The 25,477-nt window shown below is 38.6% G+C and overlaps 1 protein-coding gene across 1 annotated transcript in view; it reads left to right on the top strand.

The window, feature by feature from the left end:
• The window catches only part of LOC133641118 (protein eva-1 homolog C), a 432,473-nt gene that overhangs the window by 270,797 nt on the left and 136,199 nt on the right, over positions 1-25,477 (top strand). Inside the window, exon 6 of the mRNA XM_062034993.1 lies at positions 514-657. Within this exon, the coding sequence (XP_061890977.1) occupies positions 514-657 (144 nt within the window). The remainder of the gene's footprint in view (positions 1-513; positions 658-25,477) is intronic.

Here is a 25,477-nt window from a genome sequence, read left to right on the forward strand (position 1 = left end):
TTCAAGAAAAAAAAGGCTTTTACCCAAAAATGCGTTACTCTTTGAAAAACAACCCAAAAATGGTTCATAATTTTGAAAACCCAGAAATGGAGTTAAAAAAATACCCTTCTAACCCAAAAAATGAGTTGCTCTTCATAAAAATAACTCCAAAATTCAACCCAACACTCGCAACTCATAAATTGGGTTATCAAAATAACCCAGCATTTTTTTTTGGTGTTTATAGGGGTCTTTAAAGCATCATTAAAGAACTCATCCACATTCCCAAACACTTCTTGACAAAATATTTTGTAGTACTTTGCAACTTGTCAATCAAAACATTCACCCCCTGCAGCAAGTCTCTTAGCCTACCTTTTCAATTAAATCCATTGATTATGTAAAATTATTTTTAATTGTGATTGATTGCACCACACTTTTCGGTCAAGGCCGGCTGGGATAGGGTCCGGCTCACCCGTGACCCTGAACAAAATCAGGGGTGGAAAATGAAATATTGAATGTGTCTTCTGTTTCTTGCAGATTGCCAGTCGTCCATTGCCCTGCAGGTTGTGACCTCCAGTTGTCAGGGGAAGAAGAGCTGTGCGGTCCGAGCATCATCCAGGGAATTCGGGGATCCCTGCTACTCTGGCACCAGAAAGTACCTGAGCGTCATCTACACTTGTGGTGAGTCACAAGCTTCCTATTGCAGCCACAAGGTGGTGCTGTGCACTCATTGAAATACTTCAGTCTGGCTGCTGTTTTTTTATTTTATTTTATTTTTAAAATACCTTTATTTAAAAAGTTTAACATTTACAAACAAACATATTAACAGAGACAACCAACAGTACAATACAGCGCCAGTGGGTTGTAAATTGAAGAAAGAAACTACAGTAGAATGCAAAATATATACAGTCGTGGTCAAAAGTTTACATACACTTGTAAAGAACATAATGTCATGGCTGTCTTGAGTTTCCAGTAATTTCTACAACTCTTATTTTTTTTGTGATAGAGTGATTGGAGCACATACTTGTTGGTCACAAAAAACATTCATGAAGTTTGGTTCTTTTATGAATTTATTATGGGTCTACTGAAAATGTGACCAAATCTGCTGGGTCAAAAGTATACATACAGCAATGTTATTTTTGGTTACATGTCCCTTGGCAAGTTTCACTGCAATAAGGCGCTTTTGGTAGCCATCCACAAGCTTCTGCTTGAATTTTTGACCACTCCTCTTGACAAAATTGGTGCAGTTCAGCTAAATGTGTTGGTTTTCTGCCATGGACTTGTTTCTTCAGCATTGTCCACACGTTTAAGTCAGGACTTTGGGAAGGCCATTCTAAAACCTTAATTCTAGCCTGATTTAGCCATTCCTATACCACTTTTGACGGGTCATTGTCCTGTTGGAACACCCAACTGCGCCCAAGACCCAACCTCCGGACTGATGATTTTTGGTTGTCCTGAAGAATTTGGAGGTAATCCTCCTTTTTCATTGTCCCATTTACTCTCTGTAAAGCACCAGTTCCATTGGCAGAAAAACAGGCCCAGAGCATAACACTACCACCACCATGCTTGACAGGAGGTATGGTGTTCCTGGGATTAAAGGCTTCACCTTTTCTCCTTCAAACATATTGCTGGGTATTGTGGCCAAACGGCTCAATTTTTGTTTCATCTGACCACAGAAACTTTCCTCCAGAAGGTCTTATCTTTGTCCATGTGATGTCAAGGGACATGTAACCAAATATTTCTGTATGTATACTTTTGACCCAGCAGATTTGGTCACATTATCAGTAGACCCATAATAAATTCGTAAAAGAACCAAACTTCATGAATGTTTTTTGTGACCAACAAGTATGTGCTCCAATCACTCTATCACAAAAAAATAAGAGTTGTAGAAATTATTGGAAACTCAAGACAGCCATGACATTATGTTCTTTACAAGTGTATGTCAACTTTTGACCACGACTGTATATGTAGCAATGTTTAAAGCCATAGGCTCACACAAGTTCCGTATATAGTCCAAATTCGGAGCACAGCATCGTAGTTTCCACAGCTGTTTGGTTGTTGGAGGTAGAAACTGTTTAAAGTAAAGTTCTACTTCTTTTGCGGCCGCTGTTCTAATGTCAGAAACATGAGTGTCCATAGTATGATGATGATCGTGATTGCAAACAGCACAAAGCTGTATATTGTTATATATTTTATTATGGTATATTTTTTACACTTACCACTATTTTAGACAGCCCCAATGTGTCTCATTGGGTGAAAAAATACAATTAATAGACCCTTTATTGGGCAATGAAACACATTTGGAGACTTTAAAAACTACATCAAAAAAAAAAAAAAAAAAACTTTTAAAAATTATATAATTGGATGTAAGGATTGATCAAAAAAATTGTGATGTCTTTTGATTATTTTCAATGAAATGAATCACATGTTTTACAAAACCCAAAACCAATGAAGTTGGCATGTTGTGTAATTCGTAAATCAAAACAGAATACGTTGATTCGATTATCCTTTTCAACTTATATTCAATTAAATAGACTGCAAAGACAAAATATTTAATGGTCGAACTGAAAAAACTTTTTTTTTTGTTGTTGTTGCAAATAATCATTAACTTAGAATATAATGGCAGCAACACATTGCAAAAAAGTTGTCACAGTGGCATTTTTACCACTGTGTTACATGGCCTTTCCTTTTAACAACACTTAGTAAACGTTTGGGAACTGAAGAGACTAATTTTTGAAGCTTTTCGGGTGGAATTATTTCCCATTCTTGCTTGATGTACAGCTTAAGTTGTTCAACAGTCCGGGGGTCTCCGTTGTGGTATTTTAGGCTTCATAATGCGCCACACATTTTCAATGGGAGACAGGTCTGGACTACAGGCAGGCCAGTCTAGTACCCGCACTCTTTTACTATGAAGCCTCACTGTTGTAACACGTGGCTTGGCATTGTCTTGCTGAAATAAGCAGGGGCGTCCATGATAACGTTGCTTGAATGGCTCCAAAACCTGTATGTACCTTCCAGCATCAATGGTGTCTTCACAGATGTGTAAGTTACCCATGTCTTGGGCACTAATACACCCCCATACCATCACAGATGCTGGCTTTTGAATTTTGCACCTATAACAATCCGGATGGTTCTTCACATAAATATTTGTACACAAATGCAATTTTACTGTCAGAATGTGATCCAGGAACATCTTTTTAAATAATGTACTTGAATGCAAGTAATTTATTTGCTCAAAACATACCAGCAGTTTGAAGGTACGACAATTATTTATTATCCGTAAATCAGGCAAAATACAAAATTATAGGAAAGTGTGCCGATAGCACGCAAAGCTAAGGAAAAAGCTAGCGGGAAAGCTTAGTATAGAAACAGGAATCAGAAGCTAGGATTTACCAACGTATTGTTGCATGAAGCAAAACAGCCAGACTGAATGTGGCGAAAGGCAGGAATAAATAGCTCTCTGATTAATGCCCGGGAGCAGGTGAGCCCGAACACTAATCAGAGGCAGGTGAAAATAATCAGCACTAGGGATGATAAATGCTTTAAAATGTAATATCGGAAATTATCGGTATCGGTTTCAAAATTATCGGTATCTGTTTCAAAAAGTAAAATGTATGACTTTTTAAAACGCCGCTGTGTACACGGACATGGGGCGGCATGGCGTAGTGGGTAGAGCGGCCTTGCCAGAAACCTGAGGGTTGCAGGTTCGCTCCCCGCCTCTTACCATCCAAAAAAAAAATCGCTGCCGTTGTGTCCTTGGGCAGGACACTTCACCCTTGCCCCCGGTGCCGCTCACACCGGAGAATGAATGATGAATGAATGAGTTGTAAAAATGAATGATGGGTTCTCACTTCTCTGTGAAGCGCTTTGAGTGTCTAGAAAAAGCGCTATATAAATCTAATCCATTATTATTATTATTATTATAGGGAGAAGAACAGAGCGCCAATAAACCTTAAAGGCACTGCCTTTGCTTGCCGACCCAGTCACATAATATCTACGACTTTTCACACACACAGAAGTGAATGCAACGCGTACTTGGTCAACAGCCATACAGGTCACACTGAGGGTGGCCGTATTAACAACTTTAACACTGTTACAAATATGCGCCACACTGTGAACCCACACCAAACAAGAATGACAAACACATTTTCGCACCGTAACACAACATAAACACAACAGAACAAATACCCAGAACCCCTTGCAGCACTAACTCTTCCGGGACGCTACAATATACATCCCCTGCTACCCTATACCCCCCAACCCCGCCCACCTCAACCTCCCCATGCTCTCTCAGGGAGAGCATGTCCCAAATTCCAAGCTGCTGTTTTGAGGCATGTTAAAAAAAATAATGCACTTTGTGACTTCAATAATAAATATGGCAGTGCCATGTTGGCACTTTTTTTCCATAACTTGAGTTGATTTATTTTGGAAAACCTTGTTACATTGTTTAATGCATCCAGCGGGGCATCACAACAAAATTAGGCATAATAATGTGTTAATTCCACGACTGTATATATCGGTATCGGTTGATATCGGAATCGGTAATTAAGAGTTGGACAATATCGGAATATCAGATATCGGCAAAAAAGCCATTATCGGACATCTCTAATCAGCACCCATGGCAACCAAGAAACACAAACCCAGAGGTGCCGAACTAAGAGAGTCTTAAACTAAAACAAAACATGATCCGTGCAACGTGTCATCACACCGTTGACATAAATTGTGTAACAAAACGAGGACAGGAGGCGAACATTTGTGCTAGTGAGTTGCTATGAATTGGAAATGTCATTAAAACAGTTAGCGCCATCTTTTTGACACTTCTTCCACTCCCGTCCTTGCACGCTACACCGCTACAACAAAGATGACGGGGAGAAGACGCCGCCGAAGGTGAGCCACGTAAATAAGACCGCCCACAAAAGAATTTACACCATGTGCCAACTTCACTGGTTTGGGGTTTTGTAAGATTCAAATACCTGATTGCATCAGCAGCGCATCCGTGCGTCTGGAATGACTCAACTGGGAAAAATGCACAATGAAAGACGCCTTATCATGTAGGACAGGGGTGTCCAAAGTGCGGCCCGGGGGCCATTTGTGGCCCGCAGGTCATTTTTTAACGGCCCCACGGCACATTTTAAAAATACGAATGAAAAAAATTAAAAACATGATAAGTGGTATAAAAGAGCAAACAGGTGAAATGTAACAAGAAAATGTCGCAATGTTTACTCTAATAACACAAAGCTGCCATGCAGGCTGTTTCTTTCTTTAAAAAATAATAATGAATCAAAATCAATGTCATTATGAAGTATTGACCTATTCAAGGCTCCAATTACGTCACATCTGAGATATTTTTGGGGAAAATGTTGCATATTTTGTGTTTGCCATATAAAAAACTAAGCTGTTTTTTATACATAAATGATAAATGGGTTATACTTGTATAGCGCTTTTCTACCTTCAAGGTACTCAAAGCGCTTTGACAGTATTTCCACATTCACCCATTCACACACACATTCACACACTGATGGAGGGAGCTGCCATGCAAGGCGCTACCAGCTACCAGCAGGAGCAAGGGTGAAGTGTCTTGCCCAAGGACACAACGGACGTGACTAGGATGGTAGAAAGGCCTAAAACGAAAAACATAAACAACAATAAAACGTATAATTGACGGATAGATCTGAAGTTGATCTCGAGATTATTGTGTTAAAAGTAAACAGTCAAAAAAAAAATAGAATTTATTTTTTAACACTATAATTATTTGGATCCCCAATCATTTTAGTGTGATTTGTTTTTAAGTGTCTTTGCTCAAAAAATAATAATGAATTAAAATCAATGTTGTTATGAGTTATTGACCTTTTTAAGGCTCCAATTATTCTATAATCTCAAATATTCCACTTAAAAATTTTATTGTGTGAAAATATTGCATATTTTGTATTTTTTCCATAAAAAAACAGGGTTTTCTTTGACAACAAGAGCATACAACTTAAATCTTTAAAACCGTTATATTGACAGATAGACCTAATGTTGATCTAGAGATTTAAAACTTGAATGATAATAAAAAATAATAATACTGAATAATGACACATTTTTAATATTTTTTTGACCAAAACCCTTTGGGGTCCCCGGGATCAAGCCTGATTGGAGGCCTAAATGTATATTTTTTTATACATATATTGTATTGGTTTTTAAAATAACAAATATCAAAATGGCCCCTGCTTGCTTTGATTTTTCAGAATGCGGCCCTCAGTGGAAAAAGTTTGGACACCCCTGATGTAGGAGATATATTATAGTAATATAATTCCTAAGTAAGTAAGTACATTTTATTTATAAAGCGCTTTTTACAGATTAAATCGCAAAGCGCTGTACAAAACATAGGTGAAGTAAAACAACAATTCAATTAAAACAACAAGAACAAAGTCATTAAAAGGATACAAAGTGGATTAAAATTGATAGTTAAAAGGTGCATTAACTAAAAGTTTGCTAAAAAGAGAAGTTTTCAAATGTTTCTTAAAAGTGTCAACACAATATAATTCCTAAATAAAAAAAAGTTCATCATTTGAATTTGTTAAGTCAGCCCCTTAAATCATCCAGCAGGTATGGAATTATAAAAGGATATTGCTGAATAGACAATATGTATAATATTCTTTTTTTATCTCGTCGGTCCATCGTCTGTCTTTGCAGCGCGAAGTAAGCCGCACCGTTTTATAAGCTGCAGAGTTCAAAGCGTAAGAAAAAAAGTATTGTTTTATAGTCCAGAATTTACGGTGGTATAGATTCTTAGGCCATATCCCCTACTGGATGATGGTCTTGTGTTTTTTTTAATTAATTTCTTTATTTTTTTTGTCCTGTCCAGCTTCTCAGGCTAACCATATAGTAGATGTAGATGCCCGTATCGGCTGTTCGGATTTACTTTACAAAAGAGAAGTGTAGGATACTTCTCTTGTTGCCTTATTTGTATTTGACTTTATTAAATGAATTTATATTATCATTTGGTGCAGCCGGGCCGGAGCAGAAGGGGATAGAAAGAGGAAAAAAAGGAAGACAGAGGGGGGAATTGTGGGGACAAGAGGGGGATAAGACGGAGAGACAAAAACAACAACAGCAAACACAACAATTACAACAACAACAACAACAATAGAGCAACATCAGCACATATGATATTTACAATTATGATGGTAAAAGTGATAGCAAAGAAGCAGTTATGGAAATAAACAATAATACAGAAATGACAATGAGCATTTTTACACTACAAATGGAGCATTACAAATACCAATAGAAATAGCGCTATTGATAATGAACAATCCCACTAATTTTCCTCTATTATCAACAATACAGTTGTTCAAATGCAACAATACATATACGTAATGATAACATGAGATACAAAAGAATGCAGAAAAATGGAGGGGAAGAAAGAGAAGCAACCTATATGAACCTTGTAGATTGTTATAGTAACAATCGTTTAAAGGCCTACTGAAATGACTTTTTTTTATTTAAACAGGGATCGCAGATCCATTCTATGTGTCATACTTGATCATTTCGCGATATTGCCATTTTTTTGATGAAAGGATTTAGTAGAGAACAACGACGATAAAGGTCGCAACTTTTGGTCGCTGATAAAAAAAAAGCCTTGCCTATACCAGAAGTGGCGTGACGTCACCGGAGGAAGGACTCCTCACATTTTCCCATTGTTTTCAATGCAGCGAGAGAGATTCGGACCGAGAAAGCGACGATTACCCCATTAATTTGAGCGAGGATGAAAGATTCGTGAATGAGGAAAGTGAGAGTGAAGGACTAGAGGCAGTGCAGGACGTATCTTTTTTCGCTCTGACCGTAACTTAGGTACAAGGGTTCATTGGATTCCACACTTTCTCCTTTTTCTATTGTGGATCACGGATTTGTATTTTAAACCACCTCGGATACTATATCCTCTTGAAAATGAGAGTCGAGAATGCGAAATGGACATTCACAGTGACTTTTATCTCCACGACAATACATCGGCAAAGCTCTTTAGCTACTGAGCTAACGTGATAGCATCTGGCTCAAATGCAGATATAAACAAAATAAATAAATCCCTGACTGGAAGGATAGACAGAAGATCAACAATACTATTAAACCATGGACATGTAACTACACAGTTAATAATTGCCAGCCTGGCAAAGCTTAACAATGCTGTTGCTAACGACGCCATTGAAGCTAACTAAGCAACGGGACCTCACAGAGCTATGATAAAAACATTAGCGCTCCACCTACGCCAGCCCTTATCTGCTCATCAACACCTGTGCTCACCTGCGTTCTAGCGATCGACGGAAGGACGAAGGACTTCCCCCGATTATCCGTGCGGTTGGCGGCTAGCATCGGCTAGCACGTCTGCTATCCAAGTAAGTCCTCCTGGTTGTGTTGCTACAGCCAGCCGCTAATACACCGATCCCACCTACAACTTTCTTCTTTGCAGTCTTCATTGTTCATTAAACAAATTGCAAAATATTCACCAACACAGATGTCCAGAATATTGTGGAATTTTAAGATGAAAACAGAGCTTTTTTGTATTGGATTCAATGGGGTACCAATACTTCCGGTTCAACGATTGACGTCACGTGCATACGTCATCATACATAGACGTTTTCAACCGGAAGTTTAGCGGGAAATTTAAAATTGCACTTTATAAGTTAACCCGGCCGTATTGGCATGTGTTGCAATGTTAAGATTTCATCATTGATATATAAACTATCAGACTGCGTGGTCGGTAGTAGTGGGTTTCAGTTGGCCTTTAATAGTTTATAATTCCTAAATTAAAAAAAATGAACAACATAAAAAAGAAAAACGCCACCAGAGACCAAACGCATCATTTGAATTTGTTAAGTCAGCCCCTTAAATCATCCAGCAGGTATGGAATTATAAAAGGATATTGCTGAATAGACGATATGTATAATATTATTTTTTTATCTCATCGGTCCATCGTCTGTCTTTGCAGCACGAAGAAAAATCCGTTAGTAAGCCGCACCGTTTTATAAACTGCAGAGTTCAAAGCGTAACAAAAAAAGGATTGGCTTATAGTCCGGAATTTACGGTGGTATAGATTCTTAGGCCATATCCCCTACTGGATGATGGTCTTGTGTTTATCAGTAACACTCCCTGATGGGTCAAGGCTGTCATTCCTTGAACTGTTCTCTCGGACACACACACATATTATCCAGATGCCTCAACATCCGGGATTGATCAATCACCGTGGTGGCCTGAAGCCTTTCAAATCCAGCCAAAATCAACCTAATCTATCCCTTCTTCGCAGGTGTGAATCTGAGGCATTTGAACAAAGGCCGATTGTCAATTTGTGTTATCTCAGTAAGAACGGGCGTCCGCAGGCGAAAACACTCAGACTGTTCAGTTGTGTTTATGGAGTCTTCAGTCTGTGTCTGACCTCCCTTATCTGTCTCTGATAACCCATCACAGAGTCGCCAAACAGCTCGATAAATGAGCGAGTGTTTGCAAGGAAGCGGGGTGGTAAATGTTCGACAGATGGAAGGGGCGCTCGGAGAGGACTTCTCTGGTTGGGGGTTTGAACTTGAGTAAATCACTCTGTCAGTGTTTGCCCCAGGCTTCCTCAGAGGTCGAACCCCTATGATTGTGTGGAACAATGTGCGTGGTAGGAATGTTGATGTTTATTCCAGGGTTTGTCTTCCTTAAAGATGGGACACACCCTTTAATGACCTGAGTGCTTTTTCACAGGTGTCTGTAAAAGGGCAATCCTTATTTAATAGAGGAATCTTTCTTTTATGATTGTTTGAAGTTGTGTGTTTAGCTCATTTTCAGCTTCTGCTTGTGAGCGATCTACAAAACCCAAAACCAGTGAAGTTGTGTAAATGGTAAATAAAAACAGAATACAATGATTTGCAAATCCTTTCCAACTTATATTCAACTGAATAGACTGCAAAGACAAGATACTTAATGTTCAAACTGGTAAACTTTGTTGTTTTTTTTGCAAAAATTAGCTCATTTGGATTTTGATGCCTGCAACATGTTTAAAAAAAGCTGGCACATGTGGCAAAAAGACTGAGAAAGTTGAGGAATGCTCATTAAACACTTATTTGGAACATGCTACAGGTGAACAGGCTAATTGGGAACAGGTGGGTGCCATGATTGGGTAGAAAAGCAGCTTCCATGAAATGCTCAGTCATTCACAAACAAGGACGGGGCGAGGGTCACCACTTTGTCAACTAATGCGTGAGCAAATTATTGAACAGTTTAAGAACATTATTTTTCAGCGAGCTATTACAAGGAATTTAGGGATTTCACCATTTACGGTCCGTAATATCATCAAAAGGTTCAGAGATTCTGGAGAAATTACTGAAATAAGCAGGGGCGTCCATGATAACGTTGCTTGGATGGCAACATATGTTACTCCAAAACCTGTATGTACCTTTCAGCATTAATGGTGCCTTCACAGATGTGTAAGTTACCCATGCCTTGGGCACTAATACACCCCCATACCATCACAGATGCTGGCTTTTCAACTTTGCGCCTATAACAATCCGGATGGTTCTTTTCCTCTTTGGTCCGGAAGACACGACGTCCACAGTTTCCAAAAAACATTTGAAATGTGGACTCGTCAGACCACAGAACACTTTTCCACTTTGCATCAGTCCATCTTAGATGAGCTTGGGGCCCAGTGAAGCCGGCGGCGTTTCTGGGTGTTGTTGTTAAATGGCTTTGGCTTTGCATACACTGCAAAAAGTCAGTGTTCAAAAACAAGAAAAAAAAATATACAAAAATTAGGGGTATTTTATTTGAACTAAACAAAATTATCTGCCAATAGAACAAGAAAATTTGGCTTGTCAAGACTTTCCAAAACAAGTAAAATTAGCTAACCTCAATGAACCCAAAAATACATTTAAAATAAGTATATTCTTACTAATAACAACTGTAAAATTATGAGTATGTATGTTCTATTGTTTCACTGAAAATAAAACAGCAAAGTCCATTTGGCTGTCATCTGTTTTAATTATGAGACACAATTGTGTCAAAGTCATGTTTTTTTTTTTACATGCTTGATATAAGAAATTATTACTTTAAAAAAGTAGTTTTATACTTGTGAGTGTTGATGACACAGCTTTGCAACAGTTGATATTCTAGTTTCAAGCATGTTTTACTCAATATAGGTCATCAAATCTCAGCTACAAGCTGTAATATCTTACTGAGATCATTTAGGACCAAAACACTTAAAACAAGTAAAACACTCTAACATAAAATCTGCTTAGTGAGAAGAATTATCTTATCAGACATAAAATAAGCAAATATCACCCTTATTTGAGATATTCAATCTTACTTAGATTTCAGTTTTTGCAGTGTAGTAGAGGTTTAACTTATACTTAAAGATGTAGCGACCAACTGTAGTTACTGACAGTGGGTTTCTGAAGTGTTCCTGAGCCCATGTGGTGATATCCTTTACACACTGATGTCGGTTTTTGATGCAGTACCACCTGAGGGATCGAAGGTCCGTAATATCATTGCTTACGTGCAGTGATTTCTCCAGATTTTCTGAACCTTTTGATGATATTACGGACCGTAGATGGTGAAATCCCTAAATTCCTTGCAATAGCTAGTTGAGAAATACTGTTCTTAAACTGTTCGACCATTTGCTCCCGCATTTGTTCACAAAGTGGTGACCCTCGCCCCGTCCTTGTTTGTGAATGACTGAGCATTTCATGGAAGCTGCTTTTATACTCAATCATGGCACCCACCTGTTCCCATTTAGTAAGGATGTTCCAAATAAGTGTTTGATGAGCATTCCTAAACTTTCTCAGTCTTTTTTGCCACTTGTGCCAACTTTTTTTAAACATGTTGCAGGCATCAAATTCCGAATTAGCTAATATTTGCAACAAAAAAAACAAAGTTTACCAGTTCGAACGTTAAGTATCTTGTCTTTGCAGTCTATTCAATTGAGTATAAGGATTTGCAAATCATTGTATTCTGTTTTTATTTACCATTTACAACAGGTCAACTTCACTAGTTTTGGGTTTTGTACTTCAATTCAACATAACAATACTAACTTTATTTGTGAAGCCCTTTAAAAATAAACAAAACCATTACAGTACCATTTAAAAGTCAGTGTGACTTTATCTCAAATCAAATTGTGTTCAGCCTCAGAGGTTGCTCTGTATTCTTCAGACAGCCCCGAGGAGTAATTTAGCAGCAAATGGTCCAGAACCCGCCGGCAGTCTCCCTGCAGACACACACACAAACAAACACCTCCTCTACATTGGTCGCCACTATTAAGTTTAGTTTGTTTCCAAAAAACCCCCTAAGGAGTTCCACTGCAGAGCGGATTACGGTCACAATCTTTTTTTTCTGAATTGTTCCACATCAGAACCTTGCAACATTCATTCGTCATGTGACTTTCGGACCAATGATGGATGAGAGTGCTCGGGGCTCTTTCTTGAAAGAGCCAGATTCCAATGTGGAAGCTTTTGAAGTTTCTCTTAGGGTTTGACCTATATAGCATGAGCAATTCAGAGTCTTTAGAGCAGGGGTCACCAACGCGGTGCCCGCGGGCACCAGGTAGCCCGTAAGGACCAGATGAGTAGCCCGCTGGCCTGTTCTAAAAATAGCTCAAATAGCAGCACTTAGCAGTGAGCTGCCTCTATTTTTTAAATTGTATTTATTTACTAGCAAGCTGGTCTCGCTTTGCCCGACATTTTAATTCTGAGAGAGACAAAACTCAAATAGAATTTGAAATTCCAAGAAAATATCTTAAAGACTTGGTCTTCACTTGTTTAAATAAATTCATTTATTTTTTTACTTTCCTTCTTATAACTTTCAGAAAAACAATTTTAGAGAAAAAATACAACCTTAAAAATGATTTTAGGATTTTTAAACACATATACCTTTTTACCTTTTAAATTCCTTCCTCTTCTTTACTGACAATTTAAATCAATGTTCAAGTAAATTTATTTTTTTTATTGTAAAGAATAATAAATACATTTTAATTTAATTATTCATTTTAGCTTCTGTTTTTTCGACGAAGAATATTTGTGAAATATTTCTTCAAATTTATTATGATTAAAATTCAAAAAAATTATTCTGGAAAATCTAGAAAATCTGTAGAATCAAATTTAAATCTTATGAATTTCTTTTAAAATGTTTGTTCTGGAAAATCTAGAAGAAATAATGATTTTTCTTTGTTAGAAATATAGCTTGGTCCAATTTGTTTTATATTCTAACAAAGTGCAGATTGGATTTTAACCTATTTAAAACATGTCATCAAAATTCTAAAATTAATCTTAATCAGGAAAAATGACTAAATATGTTCTATAAATTATATTTAAATTTTTTTTTAAAAGATTCGAATTTGCTAGTTTTTCTCTTTTTTTCGGTTGAATTTTGAATTTTAAAGAGTCGAAATTTAAGATAAACTATGTTTCAAAAATCAATTGTCATTTTTTTCGTGTTTTCTCCTCTTTTAAACCGTTCAATTAAGTGTAAATATCATTAATTATTAATAATAACAGAGTTAAAGGTAAATTGAGCAAATTGGCTATTTCTAGCAATTTATTTAAGTGTATGTCAAACTGGTAGCCCTTCGCATTAATCAGTACCCAAGAAGTAGCTCTTGGTTTCAAAAAGGTTGGTGACCTCTGCTTTAGAGCATCCAACAAAGAATGGCGCTCATATGTGGTTGTGGCGTTGTTGTTGGTTGACATCTTAGCCCCCGTTGTTGTCATTGAAATCCAGCAGACACAGTAAAAGATGTAATACGCATTAGAGTGGAACAATATTGCACATCAGGATGTTTTTGTTTGGGATAGTTTGGCCTTGGTGGAAGTTTGTACTCGAGTGAGTGACCTTCTAGTTCCTAAGGGTCAAACTCGTTTTCATATAGGGCCACGTACATCGCAGATGTGGTTGCCCCCAGAGTGAAAAATATACAGTATGAATATAAATGTGTATATATAAAACATGTGTATAATTGTCTGTGTATGTGATTATTGTGTCTAGGGGTGTAATGGTACACAAAACTTTCGGTTCGGTACGTACCTCGGTTCAGAGGTCACGGTTCGGTTCATTTTTGGTACAGTAAGAAAACAACAAAATATAAATGTTTTGGTTATTTACCAAATTTGTAAACAATGACTTTATCCTTTTAACATTGGGAACACTATAATAATTCTGCTCACGTTAATCAACATTAAAGGCCTACTGAAATTATTATTTTTTTATTTAAACGGGGATAGCAGATCCATTCTATGTGTCATACTTGATAATTTTGCAATATTGCCATATTTTTGCTGAAAGGATTTAGTAGAGAACAACGACGATAAAGTTCGCAACTTTTGGTCGCTGATAAAAAAAAAAGCCTTGCCTGTACCGGAAGTAGCGTGACGTCACAGGGGATAGGGCTGCTCACATTTCCCTATTGTTTACACCAGCAGCGAGAGAGATTCGGACCGAGAAAGCGACGATTACCCCATTAATTTGAGCGAGGATGAAAGATTCGTGGATGAGGACCGTGAGAGTGAAGGACTAGAATGCAGTGCAGGACGTATCTTTTTTCGCTCTGACCGTAACTTAGGTACAAGGGTTCATTGGATTCCACACTTTCTCCTTTTTCTATTGTGGATCACGGATTTGTATTTTAAACCACCTCGGATACTATATCCTCTTGAAAATGAGAGTCGAGATCGCAAAATGGACATTCACAGTGACTTTTATCTCCACGACAATACATTGGTGAAGCTCTTTAGCTACTGAGCTAACGTGATAGCATCGGGCTCAAATGCAGATAGAAACAAAATAAATAAACCACTGACTGGAAGGATAGACAGAAGATCAACAATACTATTAAACCGTGGACATGTAAATACACGGTTAATAATTTCCAGCTTGGCGAAGCTTAAAAATGCTGTTGCTAACGACGCCATTGAAGCTAACTTAGTTACGGGACGGTGGCGGCGGAGGCGGGCGTTGTAGCTTTCGACGACACCCCGGCCGCCATCAGAGTCGGCAAGAAACATATATTTCCCCAAAGTTACGTACGTGACATGCACATAAGGACACGCACGTACGGGCAAGTGATCAAATGTTTGGAAGCCAAAGCTGTACTCACGGTAGCGCGTCTGCTATCCACCGCAAAGTCCTCCTGGTTGTGTTGCTGTAGTCCGCCGCTAATACATCGATCCCACCTACAACTTTCTTCTTTGCAGTCTTCATTGTTCATTAAAGGCCTACTGAAAGCCACTACTACCGACCACGCAGTCTGATAGTTTATACATCAATGATGAAATCTTAACATTGCAACACATGCCAATACGGCCGGGTTAACTTATAAAGTGACATTTAAAACTTCCCGGGAAATATCCGGCTGAAACATCGCGGTATGATGACGTATGCGCGTGACGAAGTCCGAGTAACGGAAGTTATGGTACCCCGTAAAATCCTATACAAAAAGCTCTGTTTTCATTTCATAATTCCACAGTATTCTGGACATCTTTTGCAATTTTTTTAATGAACAATGAAGGCTGCAAAGAAGACAGTTGTAGGTGGGATCAGTGTATTAGCAGCGGACTACAGCAACACAACCAGGAGGACTTTGTTGGAGCGCTAGCCGCGCTAGCCGCGCTAGCCGCGCTAGCCGCGCTAGCCGCGCTAGCCGCGCTAGCCACCGACCTCACCTTGACTTCCTACATCTCCGGGCCGCCAAACGCATCGGGTGAAGTCCTTCGTCCTTCTGCCGATCGCTGGAACGCAGGTGAGCACGGGTGTTGATGAGCAAATGAGGGCTGTCTGGCGTAGGTGGAGAGCTAATGTTTTTAGCATAGCTCTGTGCAGTCCGGTTGCTAAGTTAGCTTCAATGGCGTCGTTAGCACAGCATTGTTAACCTTCGCCAGCCTGGAAAGCATTAACCGTGTATTTACATGTCCACGGTTTAATAGTATTGTTGATTTTCTATCTATCCTTCCAGTCAGGGGTTTATTTCTTTTGTTTCTATATGCAGTTAAAGCAAGATGCTATCACGTTAGCTCGTAGCTAAAGCATTTCGCCGATGTATTGTCGTGGAGATAAAAGACACTGAATGTCCATTTCGCGTTCTCGACTCTCATTTTCAAGAGGATATGGTATCCGAGGTAGTTTAAAATACAAATCTGTGATCTACAATAGAAAAAGGAGAGTGTGGAATCCAATGAGCCAGCTTGTACCTAAGTTACGGTCAGAGCGAAAAAAGATACGTCCATCGCTGCCTCTCAAGTCATTCACTGTAACGTTCCTCATCTACGAATCTTTCATCCTCGCTCAAATTAATGGGGTAATCATCACTTTCTCGGTCCGAATCCCTCTCGCTCCATTGTAAACAACGGGGAATTGTGAGGAATCCTAGCTCCTGTGACGTCACGCTACTTCCGGTACAGGCAAGGCTTTTTTTATCAGCGAGCAAAAGTTGCGAACTTTATCGTCGATTTTCTCTACTAAATCCTTTCAGCAAAAATATGGCAATATCGCGAAATTATCAAGTATGACACATAGAATGGATCTGCTATTCCCGTTTAAATTTTAAAAAATAATTTCAGTAGGCCTTTAAACAAATTGCAAAAGATTCACCAACACAGATGTCCAGAATACTGTGGAATTTTGAGATAAACAGAGCTTTTTTGTATTGGATTCAATGGTGTACCAATACTTCCGTTGCCGCCGTGACGTCACGCGCATACGTCATCATACAGAGACGTTTTCAACCGGAAGTGTGGCGGGAAATTTAAAATTGCACTTTATAAGTTAACCCGGCCGTATTGGCGTGTGTTGCAATGTTAAGATTTCATCATTGATATATAAACTACCAGACTGCGTGGTCTGTAGTAGTGGGTTTCAGTAGGCCTTTAAATGAGGACCCAGACCTGCTATTTTTAACCAATCTTATTCAAACTTGATGTGAAAGAGATGGCTTAAAAGCCAATTGGTTCCTATGTTAGTTCCACAGGTCAACCTCACATTGAGTTGAGTTTCCTTCCTCCCCTGAGGGATGCTAAAATCTTAAATCAAGATAAAGATAAGAACATCCCACGCTGTGCCACGTCCTCTTTAGAGCGCTGCGGTGTAATGGATAGGCCTCACTTTGAACCGTGCACAGCAGACTGTTGGAGGGGAAAAAGCCTAACGAAGAGCACTAATTGCTGAGGAGGAAATTGATTAATTGCAGCACTTAGATTCTGGTGGTTGTGGCTGAGCAACTTTGCAAGTACAATGCTGGACTTTACCTTTGTGGCTTGTAACAGATGAAAGGGGTCCTTGCACAAGGTGCTCATGTGACCGCTGCACACCCGCTCCTCCGCTCCCAGCCACATATTAGGAACCTATGTGGGTGTTTATACTGGCCCGGTTATGTGGACGTGCGGTCAGTTCGTATTGCCTCAAACATCAAAAGGAACATACTGTATGTACCTGTGTTCATGTGAATGGGAGTAAATACTGAGAAATTGTGCCGAATACTCACTTTTATTTTTTTTTATTTTTTTAAAAAATGGCCTTATCTTCACCAGACCAGGTTGTCAATGAAATTAGATTTGTTTAAAAAATAAAATAAAATAATTGAATTATTAATAATGTTATTAAATTGTATTTTATTAAAAATAAAATAAAATAAGATAAATAAGTAAATAAAAATTTCTTGGATAAAAAAGAAAGTAAAACAATATAAAAACACTTACATAAAAAATAGTAATTAATGAAAATGTTAGTGGACCAGCAGCACACACAATCATGTGTGCTTCAGGAACTTGCAGACTATGTTGTTCTATGTTGTGGGAATTGGTCGCAGAAGGAAACAACCCCTTTTGTGTGAGTGGGTGTGGATGAGTGTGAATGAGGGAGGGAGGTTTTTTGGGTTGATGCACTAATTGAAAGTGTATCTTGTGTTTTTGTATGTTGATTTAATAAAAAATAAATAAATAAAAATAAAAACACTCACTTTTACACACGTTAGTCCTGCACAACGTCCATTATGATTCATGCATTGGTCCAGACTAACCTGACTCTCGCCGGATCCTCGTAGTTCGCTGAGCTCCGCACAAGGATCTGGGATCGAGGGCAATGCAAACTCCTTCAAGATGGCAAAAAAATAATGAACCGATCAGGATCGCCGGGCGGGATTTCATAGATGTGACTGTGGAGGTTGCCCTCCAGTGGGTTTTTCTGACCACCAAACATCGACATGAGAGCCCGGATCAGGGTTACAACACGGGTTTATTTTTCAATAGTTCAGCCGGTTGCTTTCATGCAAATGTCTTTTTGTGTCTGTGTCAGTTTCGCTTTCACTCCAGCTCCCCCTCCTTCTCTCCTTCCGGCTGCTGCTAATAAAGGGCGACAGGTGATTAGATGACAAGGCCCACCTGGGCCATCTGCGCACCTGTCGCTGTCTTCGAGGCCCGGTTTGGCACACCCCATTCTGCTGCAGGCCCGCAGGCCACGCCCCCTCCACATAGACGTAGCCCCGAAGCGACTGTTTGATTCAAACAACAATGGCGGCACGGAGCCCTTGCTGCGTCGTGTGCTGACATTTAGGGATGTCCGATAATGGCTTTTTGCCGATATCCGATATTCCGATATTGTCCAACTCTTAATTACCAAAACCGATATCAAACAATACCGATATCAACCGATACCGCTATATATACAGTCGTGGAATCAACACATTATTATGCCTAATTTGGACAACCAGGTATGGTGAAGATAAGGTCCTTTTTTTTTTAATTAATAAAATAAAATAAGATAAATAAATTAAAACATTTTCTTGAATAAAAAAGAAAGTAAAACAATATAAAAACAGTTACATAGAAACTAGTAATTAATGAAAATGAGTCAAATGAACTGTTAAAGGTTAGTACTATTAGTGGACCAGCAGCACGCACAATCATGTGTGCTTACGGACTGTATCCCTTGCAGACTGTATTGATATATATTGATATATAATGTAGGAACCAGAATATTAATAACAGAAAGAAACAACCCTTTTGTGTGAATGAGTGTGAATGGGGGAGGGAGGTTTTTGGGTTGGTGCACTAATTGTAAGTGTATCTTGTGTTTTTTATGTTGATTTAATAGATACAAAATAAAAAAAATTAAAAAAACGATACTGATAATTTCCGATATTACATTTTAAAGCATTTATCGGTCGATAATATCGGCAGGCCGATATTATCGGACATCTCTACTGACATTGATTCTTCTATTGCCACCGTTTTGTCGAATCTATCGAATATTAAAGGCCTACTGAAACCCACTACTACCGACCACACAGTCTGATAGTTTATATATCAATGATGAAATCTTAACATTAAAACACATGCTAATACGGCCGGGTTAGATTAGTAAAGTGCAATTTTAAACTTCCCGCGAAATATCCTGCTGAAAACGTCTCGGCATGATGACGTTTGCGCGTGACGTCACGGATTGTAGCGGACATTTTGGGACAGCATTGTGGCCAGCTATTAAGTCGTCTGTTTTCATCGCAAAAGTCCACAGTATTCTGGACATCTGTGTTGGTGAAACTTTTGCAATTTGTTTAATGAACAAAGGAGACAGCAAAGAAGAAAGCGGTAGGTGGGAAGCGGTGTATTTCGGCCGGCTGCAGCAACACAAACATGTAGCCGGTGTTTCATTGTTTACATTCCCGAAAGACGACAGTCAAGCTTTACCATTAGCCTGTGGAGAACTGGGACAACAGAGACTCTTACCAGGAGGACTTTGAAATGGATACGCAGACGCGCTACCGTGAGTACGCATGATCTGCGGCTTCCAAACATTTGATCGCTTGCCCGTACGTGCGTGCCGCTATGTGCATGTCACGTACGTAACTTTGGGGAAATATAAGTGCTGTATGAACTTTGGGGAGGTGAATGGTACTTTGGGCTGTGGGATTGAGTGTGTTGTGCGGGTGTTTGATTTGTATTGGCGGGTTATATGGACGGGAGGGGGGAGGTGTTTGTTACGCGGGATTAATTTGTGGCATATTAAATATAAGCCTGGTTGTGTTGTGGCTAATAGAGTATATATATGTCTTGTGTTTATTTACTGTTTTAGTCATTCCCAGCTGAATATCAGGTCCCACCCGCCTCTCACAGCATCTTCCCTATCTGAATCGCTTCCACTGCCCTCTAGTCCTTCACTCTCACTTTCCTCATCCACAAATCTTTCATCCTCACTCAAATTAATGGGGAAATCGTCGCTTTCTCGGTCCGAATCGCTCTCGCTGCTTGTGGCCATGATTGTAAACAATGTGCAGATGTGAGGAGCTCCACAACCTGTGACGTCACGCTACTTCCGGTACAGGCAAGGCTTTTTTATCAGCGACCAAAAGTTGCGAACTTTATCGTCGATGTTCTGTACTAAATCCTTTCAGCAAAAATATGGCAATATCGCGAAATGATCAAGTATGACACATAGAATGGACCTGCTATCCCCGTTTAAATAAGAAAATCTAATTTCAGTAGGCCTTTAATTCTTTAAATTCATTAATTAATTATTTTCGCTATGTCGTTATCCAATATAAACTATATATAATAAACTCAAACTCAAACTCAATATGTCAGCTGTTCTGTTTTGGATTTCCCGGCGTCGCTCTCATCAGCGTCACGGGTTGATTTCGATGTGAGTGGTTGAAGTGGCACGTCATTCAAGATAACAAGTGGTTTATCCAATCACATACAATGATTTTTTTTTTTTTACAAGGCTCCGCCTTCTGAAATACATCTCCTATTGAGAAGTCCCAGATCCTTGTGTGGAGCTTGTTATGATCCGCCGCCCGGATCATAGTTTAAGTTTTTCGAGTCACTTGTGTTTTCTGTTAGTTTTGGACTCCCTTAGTTCCTGTTTATGCACCTCTGAGTTTGTTACCATGGCTACTTATTAGTTTCACCTGCCTCTTGTGTTCGGGACGCGCACCTGTTTGTAATCAGAGACATTATTTAAGCCTGCCTTTGCCAGTCAGTCGGTCTGGCTTCTTTGTTTGCGTCACGCTACTGTTACGTAAGCTTTGCTTGTCTCCTAGCCCCTGCTAGTGATCTCTAGTCTGTGCTAAGCAGTAGCCTTAGCTTCAGGTGCGATCGGCACCTGGTTCCGTCGGTTTGTTTTCTGTTTTTTACCTCTTTGAGTGTTATTTTACTATAAAATCATGTTCCTACCTGCAAGTCCAGTCCGGAATCGTCCGTTTGCATCCTGGGAGAACAAACCCCGCATCACCATGCGACCCGGTCGTAACAGAGCTCAGCGAACTACAAGGATCTGACGAGAGTCAGGTTAGGTCCAGACCCTAAAATGCAGCCTTGTTGTCTTCTCTTGAAACCTTTCCTATAACTTGTGTTTTTTTATCAATCAATCAATCAAAGTTTATTTATATAGCCCTAAATCACGAGTGTCTCAAAGGGCTGCACAAGCCACAACGACATCCTCGGCTCAGATCCCACATCAGGGCAAGAAAAAACTCAATGTTTCCAACTGCGGTTCAAGACAACTACACCGGTATGTTTTAGCGCTTTCATGGCGAGTTTACTGACAGATATAAGTAAGAACTTTACACTACTTTATATTACAAATGGCAACAGAATGTCCCATAACAAGAAGATAGAGAAAAAGAAGAAGCTTATCGACTATGGTGTCTACACGGACTACAAAGGTGGAAGCGCACAAATTTTCAGGACTTATGCAGATCCCAAATCCTGATCAGCAGGTACCAGAAGGTAAGAAAAGTTGCTTTTGCATAATATTGTGAAACAAAACACCAGATAATGTCTTACCTTATACACACACCATAATAATACTTCTATGTTGAAGCACAGTACAATCCATCAAGCAGTGCGGCTTCATAGCTTACCAAAGTCGTGCTAAAATATTTTGATAGATTTTTGAGCGCCGTGTGTAATGTTCTATATTGGAACTTATACAATGTTGGTGTTGTTTACTTGAGTCATATTGGAGTCTACATGTATCTCTTATGTGTGACTGCCATCTATTGGTCACACTTATCATTTCACCATGTACCATATAGAATAGCTTCGAGGTCGGTAAGCACAACCAAAATGATTCCGTACATTAGGCGCACCGGGTTATAAGGTGCACTGTCGAGTTGAAGCCTTGTCTGGTGTGTTATGTCTTTTATTCCACAGTGAGTTCTTTTGCACCTGTGTCCCACAGTTAAGATAGTCCAAACAACTGTTTGCATGTGTAGCTCGTCTCTGTGTACTTAAACTTCCTCCAAAATCATCCATGTTAGGTTCATTTAATTTGAATAGACTTAGACCAGGGGTGTCCAAAGTGCGGCCGGGGGGCCATTTGCGGCCCGCAGGTAATTTTTTGACGGCCCCACGGCGCATTCTAAAAATACGATTAAAAAAAAAAAAAAACATAAAAAGTGGTATAAAAGAGCAAACAGGTGAAATGTAACAAGAGAATGTTGCAATGTTGACTCTAGTAACACAAAGCTGTCACGCAGGCTGTTTCTTTCGCTAAAAAATAATAATGAATCAAAAAAATGTTGTTCTGAATTATTGACCTATTCAAGGCTCCAATTACGTCACATTAAATATTCCACTTTGAAATATTTTTTGGGGAAAGTGTTGCATATTTTGTGTTTGACATATAAAAAACAAAGTTGTTTTTTTTTTAAAGAAGGGCCTAAAACGAACAAACAAGAAACATAAACAACAATAAAAGTTATAATTGACGGATAGATCTGAAGTTGATCTTGAGACTATTGTGTTAAAGGTTTTTTTAATTACAATTTATTTTTAACACTTTACTGAGCAGGACCCTTTTGGATCCCCAATAATTTTAGTGGGACTTTTTGTTTTTTTAAGTGTCATTGCTCAAAAAATAGTAATACATTAAAATCAATGTTGTTATGAGTTATGTTATGAGCTCCAATTATTATATAATTTGAAATATTCCACTTTTAAATTTTATTGGGGGAAAATGTTTTGTTTTTTCCATAAAAAACCGGGTTTTCTTTGACAACTTAAATCTTTAAAAAATATATATATATATTGACAGATAGACCTAATGTTGATCTGGAGATTTAAACTTTGAATAATAATAATACTAAATAATGAAACATTTTTTTATATTTTTTTTACCTAAACCCTTTGGGGTCCCCGGGATCAAGCCCGAGTGGAGGCCTAAATGTATATTTTTTATACATATATTGTATTGGTTTTTAAAATAAAAAATATCAATATGGCCCCCACTTGCTTTGATTTTTCAGTGTGCGGCCCTCATTGGAAAAAGTTTGGACACCCCTGACTTAGACAAACTTAAATTATCCACAAGGGAAATTGTTGGGGGTTTTTTTGTTTTGTTTTGTTTTTTTACCCAAAAAGGCTAATAAAATTGATGAATTAATGAATATTGCCTTAACATAGCCTGTACAGTTACAGTTGGAACTGATTACAGATATGTCCATTAATCAAGCAGCACCACTTTAAAGTTTATTTTTTATTGTGTACGTTTCTTTGTGTGTGCGTGCAGCTTCACTATGTTGCTGTTTGGGGTAATTACATCAAACTGGCAACCAAAGTGCGTCTGGGTCTTTGGTGTTTTTGATTTAAGCGAGCAGAAAGGAATGAGGTGACCCCTCCAAACGCAGTCTCGAACCTGACTCTGCACAAAACGACCGCAGCTGGCACGCTGAAGAACACCGCTGCGAGAAAACCTCTGACCTTGCCTGACCCACGCGCGTGCGTGCGTGCACGTGTGTGTGTGCGTGTTTGTTGTTGCATTAATAGCACGTGTCGTGCCAATAGCCATACAAGGTATTGTGTGCACGGCCTGCCTTCGCCCTCTCTTGGCAAACGTTGAAAAGGGAACCTTATGAAAAGTTCCTGGCGGTTTGGTCTCTGCGGCGAGATGAGGACCAGCAGGGTTGCCATGGTGATTTGCTGATGCCAGGGTATTTTGCTTTGCCAGCATGGAAATTCAGTCATTGACTTGCATAATCTCGCATCTGCTGGATGTTTTTGGGCACGGTTACAGTTAAACGTTGAGTACTTTTTTTCCCCCTCTCGTTTAAGTGGGAATCCCACCCAAGCATATGTAGTGTGATAGGTTAGATCAGGGGTCCCCAAACTACGGCCACCGGCATCAAAAATCCGGTCCGTGGGAAGTCCCATATATATATATATATATATATATATATATATATATATATATATATATATATATATATATATATATATATATATATATATATATATATATATATATATATATATATATATATATATATATATGTGTGTATATATATATATATGTATATATATATATATATATATACACGTACATATATACACATATACACGTACATTATTACACATATACACGTACATATACACTACCGTTCAAAAGTTTGGGGTCACCCAAACAATTTTGTGGAATAGCCTTCATTTCTAAGAAAAAGAATAGACTGTCGAGTTTCAGATGAAAGTTCCCTTTTTCTGGCCATTTTGAGCGTTTAATTGACCCCACAAATGTGATGCTCCAGAAACTCATTCTGCTCAAAGGAAGGTCAGTTTTGTAGCTTGTGTAACGAGCTAAACTGTTTTCAGATGTGTGAACATGATTGCACAAGGGTTTTCTAATCACCAATTAGCCTTCTGAGCCAATGAGCAAACACATTGTACCATTAGAACACTGGAGTGATAGTTGCTGGAAATGGGCCTCTATACACCTATGTAGATATTGCACCAAAAAACAGACATTTGCAGCTAGAATAGTCATTTACCACATTAGCAATGTATAGAGTGTATTTCTTTAAAGTTAAGACTAGTTTAAAGTTATCTTCATTGAAAAGTACAGTGCTTTTCCTTCAAAAATAAGGACATTTCAATGTGACCCCAAACTTTTGAACGGTAGTGTATATATATATATATATATATATATATATATATATATATATATATATATATAGACACATACACATATACACATACACATATACACATACATATACACATATACATATATGCACATATATATATATATATATATATATATATATATATATATATATATATATATATATATATATATATATATATATATATATATATATATATATGATGACATTATGACATCTGTGTTGAGTGAGTTGATTGAATTTGATTCAAGCAAACTTATTATTGAACTTTAATGGCTGTATTAATTTTATATTTGTATTTCTGACATATTTTTTTAATTTAAAAATACCTATTTGAATGGCAGAACAAACATTTTCAAACTTAAAATAAAGCATTGGGGCCCCTTATGCTTTGGCCCCGGTACAACATCCCCTCTTTTTTGCGTTATTTTTTCATTCATGCTTTAGCCGTGTGTGTGTGTGTGTGTGTGTGTGTGTGTGTGTGTGTGTGTGTGTGTGTGTGTGTGTGTGTGTGTGTGTGTGTGTGTGTGTGTGTGTGTGTGTGTGTGTAAATGGGTTTGGGGGGGGGTGGGGGGGGGGGGGTTGTGCTGGGCTCCAGTCTAATGCTTTTCAGCTTGTGGC

The sequence above is a fragment of the Entelurus aequoreus genome, linkage group LG23 (genome assembly GCF_033978785.1).
Source record: "Entelurus aequoreus isolate RoL-2023_Sb linkage group LG23, RoL_Eaeq_v1.1, whole genome shotgun sequence".
NCBI lineage: Eukaryota > Metazoa > Chordata > Actinopteri > Syngnathiformes > Syngnathidae > Entelurus > Entelurus aequoreus.